Source organism: Balaenoptera acutorostrata, chromosome X, assembly GCF_949987535.1.
Source record: "Balaenoptera acutorostrata chromosome X, mBalAcu1.1, whole genome shotgun sequence".
Classification (NCBI taxonomy): Eukaryota; Metazoa; Chordata; class Mammalia; order Artiodactyla; family Balaenopteridae; genus Balaenoptera; species Balaenoptera acutorostrata.
The window spans coordinates 39,664,918-39,686,718 of NC_080085.1; the positions used below are offsets into that span (position 1 = coordinate 39,664,918).

The window sequence follows — 21,801 nt, forward strand, 5'->3', positions numbered from 1 at the left end:
AATCGAGCTGATTCTTGAGGCTTGGAAAGGATTCAGTAAGCAAGAAGGAGCGAGAGCGTTTTCTCAAGGGAGAGGAGTGGCATGAGCAAAGGTAAGGAAGCAGGAATGTATATGTTGCAATTACCAAGAACATTTGATTTGTTTGGTCAGAACTGAAGATTTACATAAGTGAAAATGCCTAGCACACAATAGATTCTTAATAAAAATTTGGTGAGTAAATGAATGAATGAATGAGATCGGAAAGGCAGGCTTAGATCAGAGAGGAAAGGGCCTTGACTACTGAATTGAGAAATCTGAGTGTTAACTAGTCCTTGACACCCGGGGTCTTTTCCCAGTGGCAGGAAGAGAGTGTGTTCTTCAGCAAGTCCCTTGTACATGTTTCCCCCTAAATAATAAGGAAAAGTAGAGATAAGTGGAAGTCTGAAAGTGACCAATTTCCAAACTCAGGAGGAGGAAACATCTTCTCATCCTCCCAGGAGAAGTCCTACAGTGGAGTTTTAAGACATCCAAAATCCCTCAGATGAAAGGGCATCACAGAATATTGGCTGGAAAAATACATGAATCTATTTAATATGAGCCATGCTTGTCTTTGAGAATAGTGTATGCAATTATTTTGGTTAATTTTACTATATATATATATATATATATATATATATATATATATACATATATATATATATTTTTTTTTTTGCTGTGCCACGTGGCTTGTGGGATCTTAGTTCCCTGACCAGGGATTGAACCCGGGGCCACTGTAGTGAAAGCGTTGAGTCCTAACCACTGGACTGCCAGGGAAGTCCCTAATTTTACTACATTTTTAAAATTTAAGGAGCACACCTTTGCACACAACCCCAAAATGACAAGGAGTGATGGGGAAGTGATGAGTCCCTGAGCTGCTCTGTGAAAGAATTTGTTAGTTTTAGGTTATAGTTGTTTCGAATCTTCAGTCAAATTCTACAAAAATCTTAGCTGAGAGGAAATGCAAATCTCAGGGAGCGTTTTAAAAATCTATTTTTGGCCCAGTTATGATGTAGCATTGACTGGCTCCAGAATTTTTAACATTACTGGTTAGAAACCACTGGTGGCGGTCAAAATGACTTGTAGCTTACAAAGCATGCGGGCATTCTTTTTGGAGAAAGTAGACAAGAAAATTTGAGCTGTTGTTTCAGGTAATAAAGTAGAATCAAGTGATAAATCATTTGGGCTGTATGCACAAATGGACAGTGACACAGCCAAATTAGTCACAATTGTTCACCACAGGCCAACTTCATGATAGATAAAGGGCTATATATCAGCAATGTTCCCTCAGAAACAGTCCTGATGTGTCTGTGAGCAGGAACATAATTCTATGGCTACAATCAACAAAGAAGTATCAGGCTAGCTCACCAAGCCCAGCCAAACCCCTATCTCGCTACAGTTTTATAAAGATTAGCATATCACATGAGCCAAATGCTGTGCCCCAATGTAAAAATATGATACTGTTACTTTGTGGAAAAAGTGTAAGCCCTGTTCTTCAACACCAATAAAATAGAAGCATTCATAGATACTGAGTTCAGTGTGATCCAAAAACTGAAGCATAAAATAGCTATCTGGTAACAGAACATTTTAAAACATCAAGACAGATAAGAATTCGGGCTCGGAAAATAAATGACTATGAAGAAAGATAAAAAGAAGAGAGAGCTGGGGTTTCTCTGAAGACCCAGCTCTGCGGCCAAGTCCTCCCTGTAGCAAGCTGCCATTGCCATGGAAACCAGTGGGAAGGGCAGTGGGGGCCTGTGACTCCCGCCCAGGGCGGCAGAGGTGGGGTTGGGGGTGGAGACGGGGTGGTGACCTGTGACCAATATACTGTCCCCCAGACCCTATGCAAGAGACTCCACCGAGCTGCTGCTTCCTGAACTCGCTCCCGGGAGCGGTGCCCCGAAGCAGCCAGGAGAGACCGCTGTCCCGCCGCCTCGATGACAACACCGCTGTGTCCCCTCCTGGCTCAGGCTGTCGGGCAGCCCTCGGTCCATGGCCTCTCCCAGATAACCAGCAGTCTATACATCAGCAATGGGGTGGCAGCCAGCAATGAACTCATGCTGTCTACTAACCACATCACGACAGTCATCAACGTGTCGGTGGAGGTGGCCAACGCGTGCTTCGAAGGCATCCAGTACGTACACGTGCCGGTGGTAGATGCTCCCACCACGCACCTCTACGGCTTTTTTGACCCTATTGCAGATCACATCCACAGCGTGGAAATGAAGCAGGGCCGAACGCTGCTGCACTGCGCCGCCGGGGTGAGCCGCTCTGCCACCCTCTGCCTCGCGTACCTCATGAAGTACCACTCCATGCCGCTGCTGGACGCCTACCTGTGGACCAAGTTATGCCGCCCCATCATCCGGCCCAACATCGGCTTTTGGGAACAGCTTATCCATTATGAATTCAAGCTGTTCAGCAAGAACACCGTTCACATGATCAGTTCTCCGGTGGGTGTGATTCCAGACATCTACGAGAAAAGGTCTGTTTGATGATGCTGATGTGAGCTACCCCGGCCAGCTCCTGACGTCTGCTGCAAATCCTATATCAACATTGAACGCTGAACTTTTCTTGGTAAAGGAACTAGAAACCACCTTTTAGAAGGGCAAGCAAAAAGGGCGGGGGAAGTTTTTAGCTTAGTATGCCTTCTCTTTAAAGAATAAAATTCATTAAAAGTAAAATGGTGACAGTGTTTCTTATCCTGTGAGCGGCGCGGCACGGCTGCTGCGGCCTGGCAAGAGAGGAGGGTGCCGAAGGTGGTGCCCAGCTCAGATGGACCTGAACCCTGGGACCTGCCGGAGCAGACTACTAACCCTGGGGTGAGTCCCCCGCAGCCGTTCCTCCCCCCCACCCCCCCACCCAGCGCCCCAATCCCACCTGGTTCTTCCCAATCCAAAGCCAGAGGCTTAGATATGGTGGTACCCCCTGTGTGCTTCTTACAGTAAGTGCCAACCTACTGGATAAGTGGCCTTCTTGGGGTTCTCTGGGAGTCCTGGGGGAGCCTCAGGCCACCCCTGACCCTGCCTTCAACCACAGTGACCCAACTCTGGTTTTCTAGATTAGATTTACATGTAAAATAGTTTTCAAAAAAAACAATTCCACTATATAAAGTTAAAAAATATTTTTTCCAGTGCTGTACTAAATGGCAAGGTCTTGAGTTGCCCTCAGCAATCCCCACCAGCCTTTGTGAAAAAGGAACATTAATCCCCTTCTCCAGGGCACTTGCTAAGAGAGAGAGCCCGCCTGACACAAGGCCTCCGTTGCTCTCATGGGCCTTGGCATGGTAGGCTGGAGCGGCTGGCCAGGACTGGCTCTGTCACCTCCTGCCATTGTAACTGGGGCCTCTCAGAGCCTCCATTTCCTTACCTGCCAAAGCAGTGATAGCCTGTCTCTCCCAGGGTTGCTGTGAGGATTAGATTCCTTAGCATGGGACCTAGCAGGCGAATGGTTTCCTGCTTAGAGGAAAGGGCTGCTCTTGTTATTAAGGATAATCTTTAGCCCTGCTGGCTGGGGGTCAGCACATCCATCCTCACAGCGGCCTTTCCCCCCTCTGTACACAGCCCTTTGTTGTCTACACAGCGCTCTTCTAAAAAATCATCCTGTCTATAAAAACAAATGGTTTAAGGTTCTTTTGGACCCTACCTCAGAGGAGGCCTACTTTTAGAGCCTTTTCAGCGTTCCCATTGTGTCATTGTATTTAATCCATGTGAAAGCAAGAAGCGTCATTCCAGGGCCCCCTGTCCCCTACCCAAAGGCCTTATTTATCATCACTGACCATTAGAGCCAGCACCCTGGGGTTCCACCAGGATCCGTGAAGGCACTTGCCAAAGGGACGAATGAGTGGGCCCCAGAAGTAGGTCCTGGAATCCAGGATTGTTCAAAATCCCCAGGTATCTGGCTCTGGCTTGGGAGCGGCTATTCTAATCGAGAATTATTCTAAATAAACAATACGAGACAAAGAGCACAACTACTCTGGTGGATGCAGACCTGTGGGTCCAGCCCCCTTTCTCTCCAAACCCATCCCCACTCCCACTTCCACCAAAGGAGTGTCCAGGGATGCAATTTGGGGGAGTGGGGGTGGGGGACATTATGAAAACCTCTGCTCTAGACGGATCCTCTCCTTTTACAGATAGAAGACCAGGCTCACAAAACACAAGGGCTAGTGTGGCAGATCCTCCACAAAGCAGTCTTTCTGGCAGAAACCCAGAAAGAAAATTTCTTTTCAAGCATTTTTAAAAGAAATTTGTTTGGGTATATATATATGTGTGTGTGTTTTCATTTTTTTTAATACCTAAATTAACACACCATAAAATTAGCTCTCTTTGGACATACAGTTCTATCAGCGTTAACAATGGATACATTTGTGTAACCACTGCCACAATCAGGACACAGAGCAGTTCCATGACTCCAAAAATTTCCCTCATGTCTTCCCTTTGTAGTCAAACTCTGCCCCCCCCACCCCCCACCTGCCAACCTCTGGCAAACACTGATTGGTTCTCCATCCTATAGACTTACCTTTAACAGAATGTCACATTAATGGAATCATACAGGATGCAACCTCTGGTGACCGGTTTCTCTCAGTCTTTGTGATTTACCCATGCTGTAGTCCATTGTATGGATGTACCAAAGTTTGTTTTACATTCACCTGTGAAGGATATTTGGCTTTGTATTACTTTCCTCGGGGCTGCTATAAGAAAATACCAAAAACTAGGTGACTTAAAACAACAGAAATTAATTTTCTCACAGTTCTGGAAGCCAGAATCCTAAATGAAGGTCTCTGCAGGGCCATGATCCCTCCGAAAAGTGTCGAGGGTAGGGGGTCAGCGGTGGGGGGAATCCTTCCTTCCCTCTTCCTAGCTTCTGGTGGTTGCCAGCAATCCTTGACATTCCTTGGCTTGTAGATGCATGACTCCAGTATCTGCTTCTGTGGCCACATTCCCTAGTGTGCCTTCACATCTGTCTTTCCTCTGTGCATATCTGTGTCCAAATTTCCCTCTTCCTATAGGACACCAGTCATATTGGGGGCTCATTCTACTCCAGCATGACCCTATAACAACCATTTATTAGGAAGCTATTATATGCCAAGCACAGTACTGGGCACTTTACAACAGTGTCTCAAGCCTTTTCAACAGTCCTTCAAGGTGGTCCACCTCCTACAAATGAGAAATCAGAGGTTCCAAGAGGTTAAGGAATTTGCCAAGGCAGCACACAGCTCAGGAGTGAAGAGGTGACATGCACACTGGGTTCTCTTTTCTTGCATTTCTTTTGAGACAAAGGTAAGTAGATTGAAAAAAGGAAAAATTTGAGTCATACCCTTGATTCCCAAATAGTATACATACAAATCACCTGGGGATTCTTTTATTATACAGGTACCTGGGCCTCAGCAGAACAAATTTAGTTTCAGTAGGTAATAGGTAAGTTCCAGGAACCTGCCTTTTTTTTGGCCACGCCAAGCAGCCTATGGGAATTTAGTTCCCCCACCAGGGATCGAACCTGGGCATTCAGCAGTGAGAGCACAGAGTCCTAACCACTGGACCACCAGGGAATTCCCCAGGAAGCTTCATTTTTAAAAAAAATTAATTTATTTATATTTTATTTTTGGCTGCATTGGGTCTTCCTTGCGGCCAGCTGGGGCTACTCTTCGTTGCGGTGTGCGGGCTTCTCATTGCAGGGGCTTCTCTTGTTGCGGAGCGTGGGCTCTGGGCGTGTGGGCTTCAGTAGTTGTGGCACACGTGCTCCGTAGTTGTGGTGCACGGGCTTATTTGTTCTGTGGCACGTGGGATCTTCCCGGACCAGGACTCGAACCCGTGTCCCCCGCATTGGCAGGCAGATTCTTAACCACTGCGCCACCAGGGAAGCCCCAGGAAGCTGCATTTTTAACAAGCATCTCAGATGACTCCGATAATGGCTGAGAAACATCAACCAAACAGTAGTGAATATGTAAATACTAGGTATTCCATATCTTCTCATCATGTTTCTTCTTTTTTGAATGATCTATTCATGCCCTTAGACAATTTTCTATCAGATTGTAAATCTTTTATTTTTCTTTTCAGTTGCAGGACCTGAAATATAGAATAAGAATATTCAACTTTCCTTGTCAAATATGTTGCATATATTTTCCCCAGTTTATCACGTGCCATTTGTTTATGGTGCTTGTTTGTGATTCAAAAGCTTAAACTTGTATGTAGTTAAATCTATGAGTCTTTAACTGAATTGTTTTTGCTTCTGAATGGTACTTGAAAGGTTTTCTCCATTGCATAATCATAAAAACATTAACTATTATTTTCTCCTCATTAATGTTTTTTTCACTTTTAAACCTTTTCCCCCAATTTTTTAATTTGAAAATTTTCAAACACCCAAAAATGTTAACCAATTGTTCGCCTTTTGTCATATGTGCTTTCTCTCTCAATATAATACTTTTTTTCCTGACTTATTTGAAAGTAAGTTGCAGATATCACGGCCCTTCACCCTTGAATATTTCAAAATGCATCATCTAGGAATAAGGACATTCTCCTACATACTGATGATATCATTATCAAACCTAAGCCAATTAATTAACAGTAGTTCTCTACCATCAATCCATATTTAAATTTTCTCACTTAATGCCCAAAATGTCTTTTATAGCTATTTTTTTTTTCTTTCCCAAACAGGATGCAATTAGGATCACACATTATATTTCATTATCGTATTTCTTTTAATCTAGAACAATGCTTCCACTCTTTTTCCCACGACATTGTCTTTATGATGAGTCCAGAACAATTTTGTGGTACAGTGTCCAGCATTCTGCATTTGTTCAATTATTTCCTCATGTTATTGTTTTACTTGTTCCTTTATCACCTGCATTTTCTTTAAACTGGACGTTAGGTCTGGATGTTTGATTAGATTTGGATTAAGTTTTTTTCCTAGAACACTTCAGAGGTGCTGTCATGTTACATCATGTCAGGAGGCACAAACGTCTCTTTGTCCCATGAGCAATGATTCTTAGTTTGATCACTTAGTTAAGGTGGTGACCACCAGATACCTGCCTTTAAAACTAGTAAGTAATCTGTAGGGTGATACTTTTATGCCATGTGAATATTCTGTTTCTTTCATCCAGTAATATTAGCATTACTTGCCTCAATCAATTATTACACTGGGGGACATGTAACACTTAAATCTATCCCAAACTAATTTTGGTATATGGTATAAATTGGAGTTCTTAATTTTTTAAAATTTGAGATGTTGCAAAACCATCATAAATATTTGTGTCTGCTTTTGTTCCTTCTGATTTGTTACGTTGTCTATCTCTTCTTGTGCCAGTATCACATTCCTTAAAATTGGTGCAGCTTCATAGTAGGCTGTAACATTTGGCAGAGCAATGATATCCTCTCCACCTCTCCCCCACAGTTATGCTTCTTTTTCAGAGGCCTTTTTTTTGTTGTTGTTGTTAGATTCTTTCTTTTTCTCTTCTGAAGGAATTATTTTAATAGTTATGGCAGTTTTGACTGGAATTCCTGTTTTCTTGGGTATTAGTCAAGGTTGAATCAGGAAAACAGAAATCATAATAGTTATTTTCTCAGAGAAAATCTAATATAAAGAACTGTTTAACCAGTTATTAGAGGACTGAAAGGCAAAAATAGAACACACATTGTATGTGTTTCTACATATTTAAATATTTAAATGAAAGATCATCTACCCAGAATGTGAAACTTGATCAGTAGATTATTAATCATATTTCTAGAGCTTGTGTATCTTAATTCCAAAGGCTCATACTGCTAGAAAATTATAATTTAGTATACTAACACACACACACACACACACACACACACACCCTCATTCAACTCTTTACAATTCAATTTTTTAAAAACAGTTTTTGCCTGCTAAAACATTTACCATCATATCCGTTATATTACCAAAGGTAAAGAAGTAAAGATATACAATAAGAGGGCTACGTTTACCTGTGGGTCCTTAAGAGCCCATCTCCAGCTACCTCAGTGTCTCCTTCCCATATACCTTCACTAGTCCCCTATTCATGAGATAGAAGCATGCGGGGAGGTGACCTCTTGATCACATTTTGGGAACTGCCTGATAAGGGGAGAGAAGGCAGTGAAAACATGAATTTTATGGTAACGTTTTGGTACTTGGGCCAGACTCCCTGCCAGGTCCTGGAGAGATGCATCAGTGTCTCGGTCAGGTAGCTGTGTTCAGAAAGTGTATTTAACAAGACTTTCTGAAATAGGACATAACAGTGTTAGAATCTGGACTCACAGTTGGCTTCTTTCTTCAATAACCTCTATGGTGAGGGAATAAAAAATGAGCATGGAACTTGATCGAGTTAGAAGGCCTGTGTGATAAATTTGATTGAACCCTGGAGGCTCCAAGTTTAGGCACGTCTGGGGCCTGTGCTGGGGACAGTGAGAGTTTGCATTCATTTCCAGCTTTACTGCATGGTGGTCAAAGAATATGGCGTGTATAATTTTTGCTTTTATAGCACTGAGATTTTCTCATTAGCCCTCTCTTGAACAGTGCATTATCTACTGGTAGGATTCTAAGTGTATATATATGTTTTTATCATATTTTATTATTTAAAAAATTTTAATGTTTGAATAGGCAATATACTTGTGATTCAGCATTCAAATGGTACATACAGGTATATAGAGTGAAAAGTCTCCTGATCTCTGTCCTCTAGCCAACCAGTTCTCCTCACCAAAGGCAGTAAATATTATGAGTTTTTCCTGTATCCTTCTAAGATATTACATTATGAATTTACAAGGAATTACGTATGCATTTTTTTCTCATTTTTCAACAAACGGTAGCATATTTTACACACTGTTCTCTGTCTTGTTTCTGTTTAGTAATATATGTTACAGATCGCTCTAAGTCAGTAAAAGAGAACATTCTCATTCTCTTTTACAACTGCACAGTATTCCATTGTATGGAAGTATCATAATGCATGTAATCTGTCCCTTATGGATGGACTTTTGGCTGTTACCAGAATTTTGCTATTACAAATAATACTGCAATAAATAAACTGCTGTAGTTAAGTTTATGTACATAAATTATTTTATTCATGTTCAAATATATCCACAGAGTATTATTAGAAATGGAATTAGTGGGTCTGTGTTCAGGAAAACCTTGTTTTCCACCCGTGTGTCTCCTTGACTGCTCACACAACTACCACATACATTCACACAGAACACTTCACTTCTGACACTTCTGGTCACCAAATACGTGGAGTTTTTTACCCCATCAGGCAATTCTCTGTGGCGCCAGCTGGTAGCCTATAATTTAACTCAATTCTGACACTATCTACCTGGAGAGCGCATCAGATCTGAGAGGTTAAGGGCTCAGTCTCCAAAGACTGCCCTCCGCCCAACTTCAGATGCCAGTTACAACTAGTAGGTCCCCAGGTTACCCACAGCCACAACCCCCTCCTCAGGCTCCATTAATTTGCTTGAACGTCTCACAGAACTTAGGGAAATGCTTGCTCTAGGTTTACCAGTTTATTAAAGGACATGATAAAGGATACAGATCAACAGCCAGATGAAGAGATACCTAGGGTGAGGTCTGGGAGGGTCCCAAGTGCAGGAGCTTCTGCCTCTGTGGAGTTGGGGTGCATCACCTTCCTTGTATGTGGATGTGTTCACCCACTTGGAAGCTCCTGGAACCCCATGCTTCTGGGATTTTATGGAAGCTTCCTCACGTAGGCAGGATGGATCATTAACTCCATTTCCAGCCCCCATCCCCCCTCTGGAGGATGGGGTGGAGGCTGAAAATCCTAAGCTTCTAACCATGGCTTGGTCTTTCTAGCGACCAGCTCCATCCAGGAGCCATCCAGGCCCACCTCGTGAGAATAAAGGATGCTTCTGGTGCTCTTACCACATAAGAAATGACAAGGTTTTTTAGGAGCCCTGTGCCAGGAATGGGGAGGGAGGGGGCAGAGACCAATATATATTTTTTCTATTATCTCACAGGTTCTAATTTCACAATTTGAAAATTTGATAAACATTGCCAGATTAATTCCTATGGATGTTATTAACACCTACCAGCAATGTATCGAAGTGCCTGCTTCCTCACAGAATCAGCAGCGTGGGGTATTATCACACTTTTGTATCTTTGGCCATTCTGACTAGTGAAAAATGGTATCTCGGTTTACTTGTAAATTTGCATGTCTCTTATTACAACTAAGTTCTTTTAAGAGCCATTTGTATTTTTCTTTCTATGAACTGGCTACTCATACCAATTTTTTATTACATTGTTAGTCTTTTTTACTTATTGATTTGTAAGAACTCTATTAGAGAAATAAGGCCTTGTTTGTAATAAGAATTTCAAATATTATCTCCAATTTTTCATTTGTCTTTTGACTTTGCTTAGAATGGATTTGCCAGGCAGAGATAATTTTTATATAATTTTTATTTAGTCAAATTTATTTATTTATTTATTTATTTATGCTATTATTTTTATGACTCTTGGGTTCTGCGTCACTCCCAGAAAGGCTTTCCATACTTTAAGATTATATTAGAAAGTCTATCATGGCTCTCCAAGTACTTTCATGGTTTCAATTTAAACATTTAAATATTTGATCCATGTGCATTATATTCTGGTGCAAAGTGTGAGATATGGGTCCAACATTACTTTTTTTTAAGATTGCTACCACCATTCTTATCTATTTATATAATTTATAATATAAGCAAATATATGTTATATTCATATATAGTTTGTATATAATCCATAGTATATTATATACATTTTTAATAGTATTCTTTATATTCACATTTATATTTGGTCTGCTTTGATATGCCCAATAAAATAATAAAGAGGTATGTTAGTCTTATATTGCTATTGTCTGTATGTCAATTTCTCCCTATATTTCTGGGATGGTTTATTTTACATGTTAACTTGGCTAGGCTATGGTTCACATTTGTTTGGTTAAACACTAGTCTAGATGTTGCTGTGAAGGTATCTGTGGATGGGATTAACATTCGCAGTCAGTTGACTTTAACTAAAGCAGATTATCTCCATTATGTGGGTGGGCGGCATCCGGTCAGTTGAAGGCCTTAAGAGCAAAGACGGAGGTTTCCCAAAGAAGAAGCAATTTTTTCACAAGACTGCAATATAGGAACTCTGCCTGAGTTTTCAGGCTGCTAGCCTGCCCTGCAGATCTTAGAGTCAAGCCTGCAACAACAACTCTTATCTGAGTTTCTAGCCTGTTGGCCCTCCCCTACAAATCTATAGACCTTGGACTTGCCAGTCCCCACAATGACATGAGCCAATTCCCTCAAATAAATCTCTATTAGCTTTGTTTGTATGGAGAACCCTGACTAATACAATTTCTAATAGCTTTCCTTTATATATTTTGATAATATGATAGTCTGGCATTGAACGTCAAGACAATGAGAATTCTATTTGTACCCTTTTACTAATATAAAACTAACTCTCTTTGCCTGATTAATGCTTTTTGTCTTGATTCAATAATATTGCCAAATCCTCCCCCTCCCATTTTTTCTTCTTTTTTTGGTCTGCATTTGTCTAATATATCTTTGCCTATTTTTTACTTTGTAACATACAATTGTCATTTTTTAAATAGTATGTCTCCTGTAACTAGATTATACTTAAATTTCTTCTAGTCAACCAAGTCTTTTAATAGGGGATTTACATTTTGAAATTCTAAAGTCTTTGGTTTTATGCCATTTTGTTCTGTGACTTATTTATTAACATTTCTCTGCCATTTTCTTTATTTTCAGTTTTGTTTTTATCCTCTCCATTGTTTTAGAAAGTATTTTATTCTATTAGTTGAAAGCAGTTACCTGGAGGAAGGGGAAACTTGTACTTTTTACTACACCTTTCTATTTGCTGAATTGATACAGTAAATATATTAGGTGGCATGGACCTTTAAGTTTTTCAAAAGCTTTTTTAAACTTATTTTTATCTAATTGCTGGGTCCAGATTGAAACAGCATATTTTTTTTATAATGAATTTTAAAAAATATTTATTTGGCTGCATCAGGTCTTAGTTGCCGCACGTGGGATCTTCCCGGCATGTGGGATCTTTCGTTGTGGCCAGCAGGCTCTAGTTGTGGCGCATGAGCTGCAGGGTGCGCAGGCTCAGTAGTTGCGGCACGCGGGCTTAGTTGCCCCGCGGCATGTGGGATCTTAGTTCCCCGACCAGGGATCGAACCCGCCTCTCCTGCATTGGAAGGCTGATTCTTAACCACTGGACCACCAGGGAAGTCCCAAAACAGCTTCCTTTGAATCATGCTTTTGAGATACAGAACTTAGCACATTTTATCTTTACCTCCTTCCACATTCTAACCCATGAAAATGTTAACGCAGGTTTTAAGATTCACATACTTTTTTCCTATTTAAAAAAATTCAGAACTCTACTTGAGAAAAAATATTTAGATTTAGTATTATAATTAAGTATGATGCAATTATTTAGATGCATTTCTGTTTTGGCTTGACAATGCTCCCCTCCGTGACTTCCCCATTCTTGAGCTTTTTTTTTTTTAACTTCATCTCTTGGTTGGTTGAAAAATATTGTAAACAAATATTTTCAAGAAGGTGATATATTTTATGAACCCTTAAATAGCAGAGTGTTTTTCTGACATCTTTACACCTGAAAAACAATGCAGATGAATACTACTCTAGATATGAGAAGTCAGACAGACTGATGTTTGTTTCTATCTGGGCAATCTGATCTCATTTTTTTGCCTGAACAATTATAGACACTTTAATATTGTAGCTTAGAACTTTTGCCATGATGTGTCCAATTGTGAGTCCCCTTTTATTGACTTTGCCTAGAACATAGTAGGCTCTTTCAGTAAACATACATTGTTCTTCAACAGAGGAAATTTCTGCTTTATTTTATTTTTATTATGTCTCTTCCATTTGCCTTTGTTCCTCTTTTAAGAATTCAAATTATCCACATGTTGGTTCTCCATTTTATCCATTCTTCCTCCACAGCTATCTTCTTCTCTCTTATTGATTCCATCGCTGTCTTTTTACACTCCATTCAATATCTTAGCATTAGCTTTGTCCTTGACACCAATTTCAATTTTCTGCCAGATGAATTTTCCTCTTTACTGTCTCCATTGTGTTTGATTTTGTTCCTGCTTTTTTAGAGTACTTGTTCATTTTCCTTACCCTATGTGTCTCTCTTTTCATTTCACCCTGTTGGATTTTCATATCAGTCCCACCCCTTCATTCTTTCTGTTTCTTTTTTGCAGAAGCTTTAAGGATGTTAACAGGTTTCTAAAATTTTCTCCTGGATTATCCTGGTGAAGAAGAGTTCTCATTTCATTCATTTTTTTCTAGATGCTGTGCTCTTCCTCTAGCCTTGGTTGACTATTTTCCTTACCCTCAAATAAGACAAGGTTTTCTGTGGGCTCAATATCTGTCTACAAGTGATTGAGCTGCTTAGCCTGGGACCCACCTATGGAAGTAGTGGCAGAATCTCCATCTCAAGTCTGTAGCTGGAGGGCTACACACAGTCTGACCTTACCTTTTGTATCTCTTCTTTACTAATGTGATACGTAGCACAGTACAGTTCCCAGCAAGGACTTCTCTCGGGGACCTTTAAGAAGCTGGCCTTTCCTCAAAGTTTTGAGCAGGACTGGCTACATAATCTGTGGGAAATTTACACGCAAAATGAGAATGTGGGGCCCCTTGTTCAAAAACTAAGAATTTCAAGACAGTGACAACAGAGCATTAAACAAACATGAGGCCCTTCTTATCATCATGGGGCCCTGTGCAACTGTACAGGTTGTTGCACACCCGTGAAGCCGGCCATGGTTATGGGGACTGCACCTTATTAAATGTAAGTCTACTCCCTTTTCCTCCCAATCCCTCTCCTATTTCCTGCCCACTTGTTTTGTCTATCTGCCTAGATAAACAGGGAATAGAGGGGTCTAGAGGATATGTGTGTTGAGGAAATGAAGCCAAGGTAATTCATGACTGGGATTTTCTTAATCCAGCCATTTAGGGCCATCTGCCTCATAATTAACATCAATTTCACCCAGATCCAAGCCTTAGGTTACCTGTCAGTTTTAGTCTTTGATATTGTGAAATCTTGTCTTTTTTTCTAGATTTGAGGGAATGTTTTGGAGAAGTTAGGCCAGGATATATTTGGGGGCAAAAGGCAATATATCATTTTGAACTGGATGTCCCCATGGAACATGGCCTAGGCCAGGGGTTGGCAAACTTTTTCTATATGGGACCAGATAGTAACTATTTCAGATCTTGCAGGCCAAGAGGCAAAAGTAGAGATGTTAGGTACCTATATAACAAGAGAGGAAACAAATTTCCACAAATATTTTATTGATGCTTAAAATGTGATAGTAATACTTGAGTGTAGTTTTTTTTTTGGCCACATCAGGGAGCTTGCGGGATCTTAGTTCCCTGACCAGGGATCAAACCCCCGGCCCCCGGCAGAGGAAGTGTACAGTCCTAACCACTGTACTGCCAGGGAATTCCCTTGAGTGCAGATTTTGGTAATACAGGTCTACTAATGAGAATAGGATTCGTTGTTTTTTGAATACATTTTGCTTAATTAGGGTTCAAAATTAGTATTCCTTATCATCAGATTAGTTTGCAAATGTTCATCTGTTAATGCTGATCTGTAATGGGATTTTATGTATTTCATTTTTGAAAATGTCTTTCCATATAGATAGGCACTGCCAAACACTGACATCAATCCCTGTGCATATGATTTTAATTGAGCAAATTCATTGCATGGAAGGCATTTATAGAATTCTATTAGATTCTTCTCTTGATATTTGCATTTTACTATGTCATTACATTGCAGATTAATCACTTTCAATTGATGGTTAGGTAGAAACTCCTCAATTGCACAGTTAAATGAATTTTGAAATATAGAGATTTCCTTTGCACTTGCATTGATGTCTCAAAAATCCTGCTTGGAATGTAGTTTGAGCTTGGAAAATATATCTGCTGCAGATTTCTATAGGAATGGATAATATGCTTCTTATTTTAACTTTTGATAGCATGGAAGTGTATAAAGTGGCTTGACATTACTTGTAATTCAAGCAACGTTACTCATCATCAAAATGATTTTACTGAAGTATGTTTCATGTATAAGTGTTGTTTTACCTTGTAATTGGTGAAATTCATTAAGACATATTATCAAGTCTCCCACAAAAGCTAATTTCCAAAGCCATTCATAGTTTGATTATAGTGGTTGAAGGCTGTTCTTCTCATTCAATAATTCTCAGTTTTGCTCTGGAGCTGAAAAGAATCACAATCAAACAATAAGAACTGCGGTGTGATAGAACAAGTCAGGATATTCAGCTTCTACTTCTGATAAAAATTCACAGAACTGATGATGGTTCAAGCCATGAGAATGAATGAAGTTACCATTGCCACCACTGGTTCAGTAACACACGTTAAGTTCAAATATTACCACAAAGTCATCACTGACAAATAATACAATAAATAGCCATAGGGTTTAAACACCTTACATTTTCATAAGCTTTGTTGTTTGTTCAAATAAGCATTTTTCTGTTTTACACATATTTTACTACCACCGCTTGTAACACATCTTAGCAGGTTCCTCTTCATGTTGTATGGAATCAGTACTTTTTCAGCTTCTTTGAAAATATTTCCCCCTGTAGTTGTTCCATGCAGACTATTCACAGAAGCTAATTCTTCAGTCATTTCAAACAAGGCCTTAACTCCTCAAATGAACAACTCAGTATTACCTGTTAACTCATAAAGAGCCAAGGAAAACCACTCAGTTAATTGTTTTGGTTTTTAATTGACTATTGATGCTGCTCCCAATGTCCTCAACTCTTCAAGCAACTGTTCTAGCTGAAAGTCTAATAGTCTTAAATTTATTTTCTCTGGACACATTACTTTGGCTGTTGCAATCAAACACAATTTAATTAAACAGCTTTTCTTATTTGGCTAAGAAATGAGCCACTCAGAAAATTACTTTGGTTGCAGCCTCATATTCATTTTTTATTTTTGTGAAGAAATTCTGCTGTGACGAAATATTCTGTTTTAAATTCTCTAATTGTTCTCACTGTTGCTTTCTTGTCAGTTGGGAATATTGTGATGAGTATAGTCTGATAATGTTGACATATATTGTATTCTTTTAGTAAAACTGTACTTATTGCATAATAAATGCTTGGCTATCAAATTTGATAACAAAATAGTCCACACTCCACTGTGCGTTAAAAGCATGACATATGGGGCTTCCCTGGTGGCGCAGTGGTTGAGAGTCTGCCTGCCGATGCAGGGGACACGGGTTCGAGCCCTGGTCTGGGAAGATCCCACATGCCACGGAGCAACTAGGCCCGTGAGCCACAGCTACTGAGCCTGCGCGTCTGGAGCCTGTGCTCCGCAGCAAGAGGGGCCGCGATAGTGAGAGGCCCGCACACCGCGATGAAGAGTGGCCCCCGCTTCCCGCAACTAGAGAAAGCCCTCGCACAGAAATGAAGACCCAACACAGCCAAAAATAAATAAATAAATAAGTAAATAAAGGAGTTCCTTTAAAAAAAAAATACTTTATTAAAAAAAAAAAAGCATGACATATGAAGTCCTTTTTCTCTTTTTCTGGGTTTTGACATGATAGGTACGTACTGGTAATACAAATCGGGCTTCCCTGGTGGCGCAGTGGTTGAGAATCTGCCTGCTAATGCAGGGGACACGGGTTCGAGCCCTGGTCTGGGAAGATCCCACATGCCGCGGAGCAACTAGGCCCGTGAGCCACAACTACTGAGCCTGCGCGTCTGGAGCCTGTGCTCCGCAACAAGAGGGGTTGCGATAGTGAGAGGCCCGCGCACCGCGATGAAGAGTGGCCCCCGCTTGCCACAGCTAGAGACAGCCCTCGCACAGAAACGAAGACCCAACACAGCCAAAAATAAATTAAAAAAAAAAAAAAGTCATGGTGTTATATGTGTGGCACTTGAAACACTGCCAAGTTACTGCAGCATCACTGTGATTTGTAGGGCACTAAGCAGCAGTGTGAAGAGATGAGAGCACCACATACATTCTTGATTGCAACTATTCAACTCTGTGTTGTTTTGTGAAAGTAGCCATAGATGATACATAAATGAATGAGCATGACTGTGTACCAGTAAAACTTTATTTATGCACACCCAAATTTGAATTTCATGTAATTTTAATGTGTGATGAAATGGCTGTACAAATATAGGTGGTATGCTGGATTTGGCCTGTAGGTTAGGGTTTTCTGATCCCTGGTCTAGCAGAGGGGCTAGACCAGCCAGCTAGTCAATATTCTTTGAGCTTGGTGCCAGATGCTGAGCCCAGGTGAAAGGAAATCTGTTTAAAGTAGCAGCACTAACACCAATAGCAACCCTACTATTTCTGTGCCTAAAATCACAATAACCATTGGTATGATTCTTTAGTAAGCCTTACTGGACTCTTCATGGTTCTGCCTGATTTTCCAACTTCAACTCCCAATTCTTTCCTTACCCTTTTGGTCACAGCCATACTCAAATTCTTGAATTTACCAGAACTCTCATACTCTTAGGCATCTGTGCTTTTGCAGATCTGTTGCTGCCTCTGCCAGGAAGACACCCACCCCTGTATCCACCCTCTAGCTCCCAACAATCCATCTTTTATTCTCTAGGAGCTTTATCTGGTACCTCTAGGTTGATAATGCTGCCTCTTCTGTGAGCACCCACAGAAATTTGGGTAAAGCTTATAGCCCTCATCACTCTATTTTACAGTATAAAATTTATTTATACAACTCTCCAAGTAAGAGTTCAGGACAGGGACTGTGTCAACTTGGAAAGTTTTCAGCCATTATTTCTTTGCATACCTTTTGGGCCCTGACCTATTTCTCCTCTCCTTCTGGGACTCTGATGACACAGATGTGAGATCTTTTGTTATCTTCCCATAGATTTCTGAGGCTCTGGGTTTTTTTTGTTTCTTTTTTTGGTGGTGTTGTTGTTTGTTTTTTCCAGTCTATTTTCTCTCTGTTGTTCAGATTGGGTAATTTCTATTGTTCTGTCTTGAAGATCTCTCTTTCCTTTATCCCCTCCATTCTGATGATGAGCCCATACATTGAGTTTTAAATTGTGGTTATTATATTTTTCAGTTCTAAAATTTCCATTTGTTTCTTCTTTGTATCTACTATTTCTTTGCTGAAACTTCCCATTTCTCTGCTAAGACTTTCTGGTTTTTCATTTGTTTGGACTGGATTCATAATTGCCATTGAAACATTTTTATGACTGCTTTAAAATCCTTGGCAGATAATGTGAACATCTGATTCACCTTAGTGTTCACATCTGTTGATTGTCTTGTCTAATTAATGTTGGGATTATCCTGGTTCTTGGTATGAGTGATTTTTCATTGAAACCTGGACATTGTGGGTATTATACATCTAAATATTGTGTTTTAGCAGGTCTCTTCTGACATCACTCTGTTGGGGAAGGGAAAGCACTGCGTTGTTACTGCCAGGTAGGAGTGGAAGTCCAAGTTCCCCACTCAACCTTGATTGACACTGGTGGAGGGGGAGTGTCTCCTTGTTACCACTGGGTGTGAATGAAAGTTTTGGCTCCCCACTAGGCCTCCCTTGATACCACCGTGTCTGGAGGTGTAGGAGTGCCTCATTACTGTTCCCCACATTGCTTCCACTGACACCACGGGAGTGGTGGCTTTGTTACCACTGGGCAGTTGTAAAAGTTCTGACCCTCCGGTAGGCCTCCTCTGACACCACCTAGGCAAGGAAGGAGTGATGCCTCATTACTGCTGGGTGGGGGTGGAAGTCCAGGCTCCCCAGTGTGGTGGTGGGGGGTAGGATTTGGGATGCCTCACTACAGCTTGGTAAGGGTAGTCTAGGCTCCTGGTGGGTGCGGCTTCTTCCAGAAGAAGTCCCAAAACTATTCTGACAACTGAAGTTTTTGAAACAGGTGAAAGTCTGTCTGTACTTGGCTCCTTATCTCCCCTCAACTCTAACCCTATATTTATTTTTGTCATCAATGTGTTTGGACATGAGTTGGATAATCTTTATGACACTGGTAAGTGCAGGAAGAGCTGAATTTATTTTTGATCCTGATTTAAAGGATAAGTATAGTTCTATTTATAAAACTAGATAAATCATGACTCTGTTATGTGACTTTTTATTGTATGCATAGGTTATGTGGCACTAATGATATAAATGAACTACATATTCCTAAATAGTTCAGATTAACTATTTAGTTGTTTAAAAGGAGTTAAAGTTATTTTCCTATAATTGAGTGGGCTTCTCCTCTGATATTAATTGATGGTACTTACATAAGTATTAACACAATGTTGCTACAAATGATGCACTAACTAGTCCATAATTTGACTCAGCATAACACAAATTTTATATATTTTTAAAACATTGATTTATCTATGCATTATTAGTCAAATCAACTTGGTAAATTAAAATTAGTCTCCCCAGCTCCTAGTGTATTAAGTTATAATTATGAAACAAGAAGCAGTACTAAGAGATATAAGGTTTAATTTTAGAATAAAGAAGGAGAGATGTAGCAATGTTGGGGTTATATGCACAAACAAAAAGTGTATTAGGACTGCCTATGTGTTGGGCTTATGGGGAGGCTGGGGAGGGATAAGGAGGAAGTGATTGGTAAACTGACGATCAACACATTTAGAACCCAGAATGTGGAAAGCTAGAAAGAATTTTAGAAATTCGAACATATTTTTTTTTTTTTTTTAGGTCTTTGAATGCATATTATGTGTCTGGCACTTTACCTACCTTATGGCATTTAATCTTCAAAATCATGTTGTAAAGTGTTAAAAAGCTTTATCTTCCCTTTTTCACAGATGAGGGAACTGAAGCTCAAATTAGACTAACTTGTTGAAGGTCACCCAGCTATCAAGTGGCAGAGTTAGGATTCGAACCTAGATCTGCATGATTCCACAGTTCATGCTCCTTTGGCTCAACTGCTCTGCCTTCTATATGGGTTTTCAGATTCACTTTTCATAGAAATAATTGTTATAAAATCATCTATCCCACTTCCCCATTTCTCTCTCCAGTGAAGGACCTAAACCTTAGAGGCTACATACCTATTGTACATACATTTATATGATATAAACTATGCAAGACCTAAAAAATTACACAGTGATATAAGGACTATGTTACTGTCTAAAATTTATCTCATGCTTCATGATGGACTGTAATTGGACTAGACACAGAGTTCTGGCTTAGAGGATAAGTAACTTTCCCAAGGACACACAGTCTGTGCAGAGTAATAATTTGCATCCAGGTCTGCCTGACTTCGACCCCACACATTGCATCCACTCCATGCAATTCTGCTGCTATTACCTAGTAATGATTATGTAGTGAGAAAGGTTTTGAGGGGTTGGAGGTGGGCAGCCTTATAATTCTTGGAAACTTCCTGAGTCAAGAACCACCAGCTTGGGCTTCCCTGGTGGTGCAGTGGTTGGGAGTCCGCCTGCCAATGCGGGGGATGCGGGTTCAGGCCCTGGTCCAGGAGGATCCCCCATGCCGCTGAGAGACTGGGCCTGTGTGCCACAACTGCTGAGCCTGCGCTCTAGAGAGGCCGCAAGCCACAACTACTGAGTCCGCGGGCCACAACTACTGAAGCCCACGTCCCTGGAGCCTGTGCTCCACAACAAGAGAAGCCACTGCAGTGAGAGGTCCGCGCACCGCAGTGAAGAGTGGCCCCCGCGCGCCGCAGCTGGAGAGAGCCCACAGGCAGCAGCGAGGACCCAACACAGCCAAAAATAAAAACAAATAAATAAATAAATTTATAAAAAAAAAAAAAAAAGAACCACTAGCTCCAGGAAGATTGCCAAATACTGGCGGAATTTCTATCTCTGCTTGTGCAAGTCTAAGTGTGTGTGTGTGTTTGTGTGTGTGTTGTATGGTGGTTTGTGGGGGGAGATAGTGGTGTCAAAATCTCCTGGGCTTTGAAGGTCATCTGTTGTGAGAAAGTTTACAATGCATGTGCTAATTTAGCTGCAGAAAATATTCAGCCCTGTATACTCACCCATTCAAGTAAAATGGAAGGAATACCATAAAGAGTGGAAGAGGTGTTTCAGACAAAGTAATTAAACCTGAAATATAATCCATATAAAACTATAGTTTGTTAGTCTAGTTACTAGTCTCAGGGGAACAATTTAAAACTGTGTGCAAAATCAGTTGGGATTTCCATAGCTTCTCACTGAATACTGCTAGGATTACTGAGTCAGCACTGAATTGTCTTCCTTATAGTTTAACATCCAAGTTGAATATACCTTGTTTATTGGTTACATTATTGAAAATATAGAGTCCATGTCTATAAAGGAAACCTCGTCTTCGTATGTCCATTAATTTTTTTCCTATCCCTGACGACTGGAGGTGTGCCCTGTAACAGATCTGTTATATGAGACATATCTTATTAAATTTGTCTTTTGAAAAGAGTAATAGACCGAAGGCATGTTTTCTTTTTCTCCCAATTATCCTATGGATTGAAAGGCAGACCAGTGACTTTTATTTGCATCTGTGACGCGGTCAGAACAAGAAAGTGTTACTGTTGCGTAAGACATGTTGTGGGAGGTAGAAAAGGGTTTTCTGGGCTGCAAGCTTCACTATCTTAATTATGCCTTCTCTCAGGCCTGTCTACAAGCAGCCCGAACTCTTCCATGAAGGCCCCACTGAGATCAGAGCAGTAGAAACCAACATTCTGGAGATCTCGCTTAACAATTTTTCGTCATTGCTTTTTCTTACAACACTATGATGAACTACTGATAAAACACAGGTGGCATGAAACTTTGGACCCAAAGTGCCGCCAACAGACCTTTGGCGGTGGGGAGCTATGGTCAGCGAGCCAGA

At 40.6% G+C, this 21,801-nt stretch overlaps 1 protein-coding gene across 1 annotated transcript; it reads left to right on the forward strand.

Moving 5' to 3' along the window:
- The first annotated feature begins 1,952 nt into the window (after positions 1–1,952).
- On the forward strand, positions 1,953–2,507 carry DUSP21 (dual specificity phosphatase 21). The gene has a single exon (XM_028166462.2). It carries the CDS (start codon positions 1,953–1,955, stop codon positions 2,505–2,507), a length of 555 nt encoding a protein of 184 aa, XP_028022263.2.
- The last annotated feature ends 19,294 nt before the right edge of the window (positions 2,508–21,801 follow it).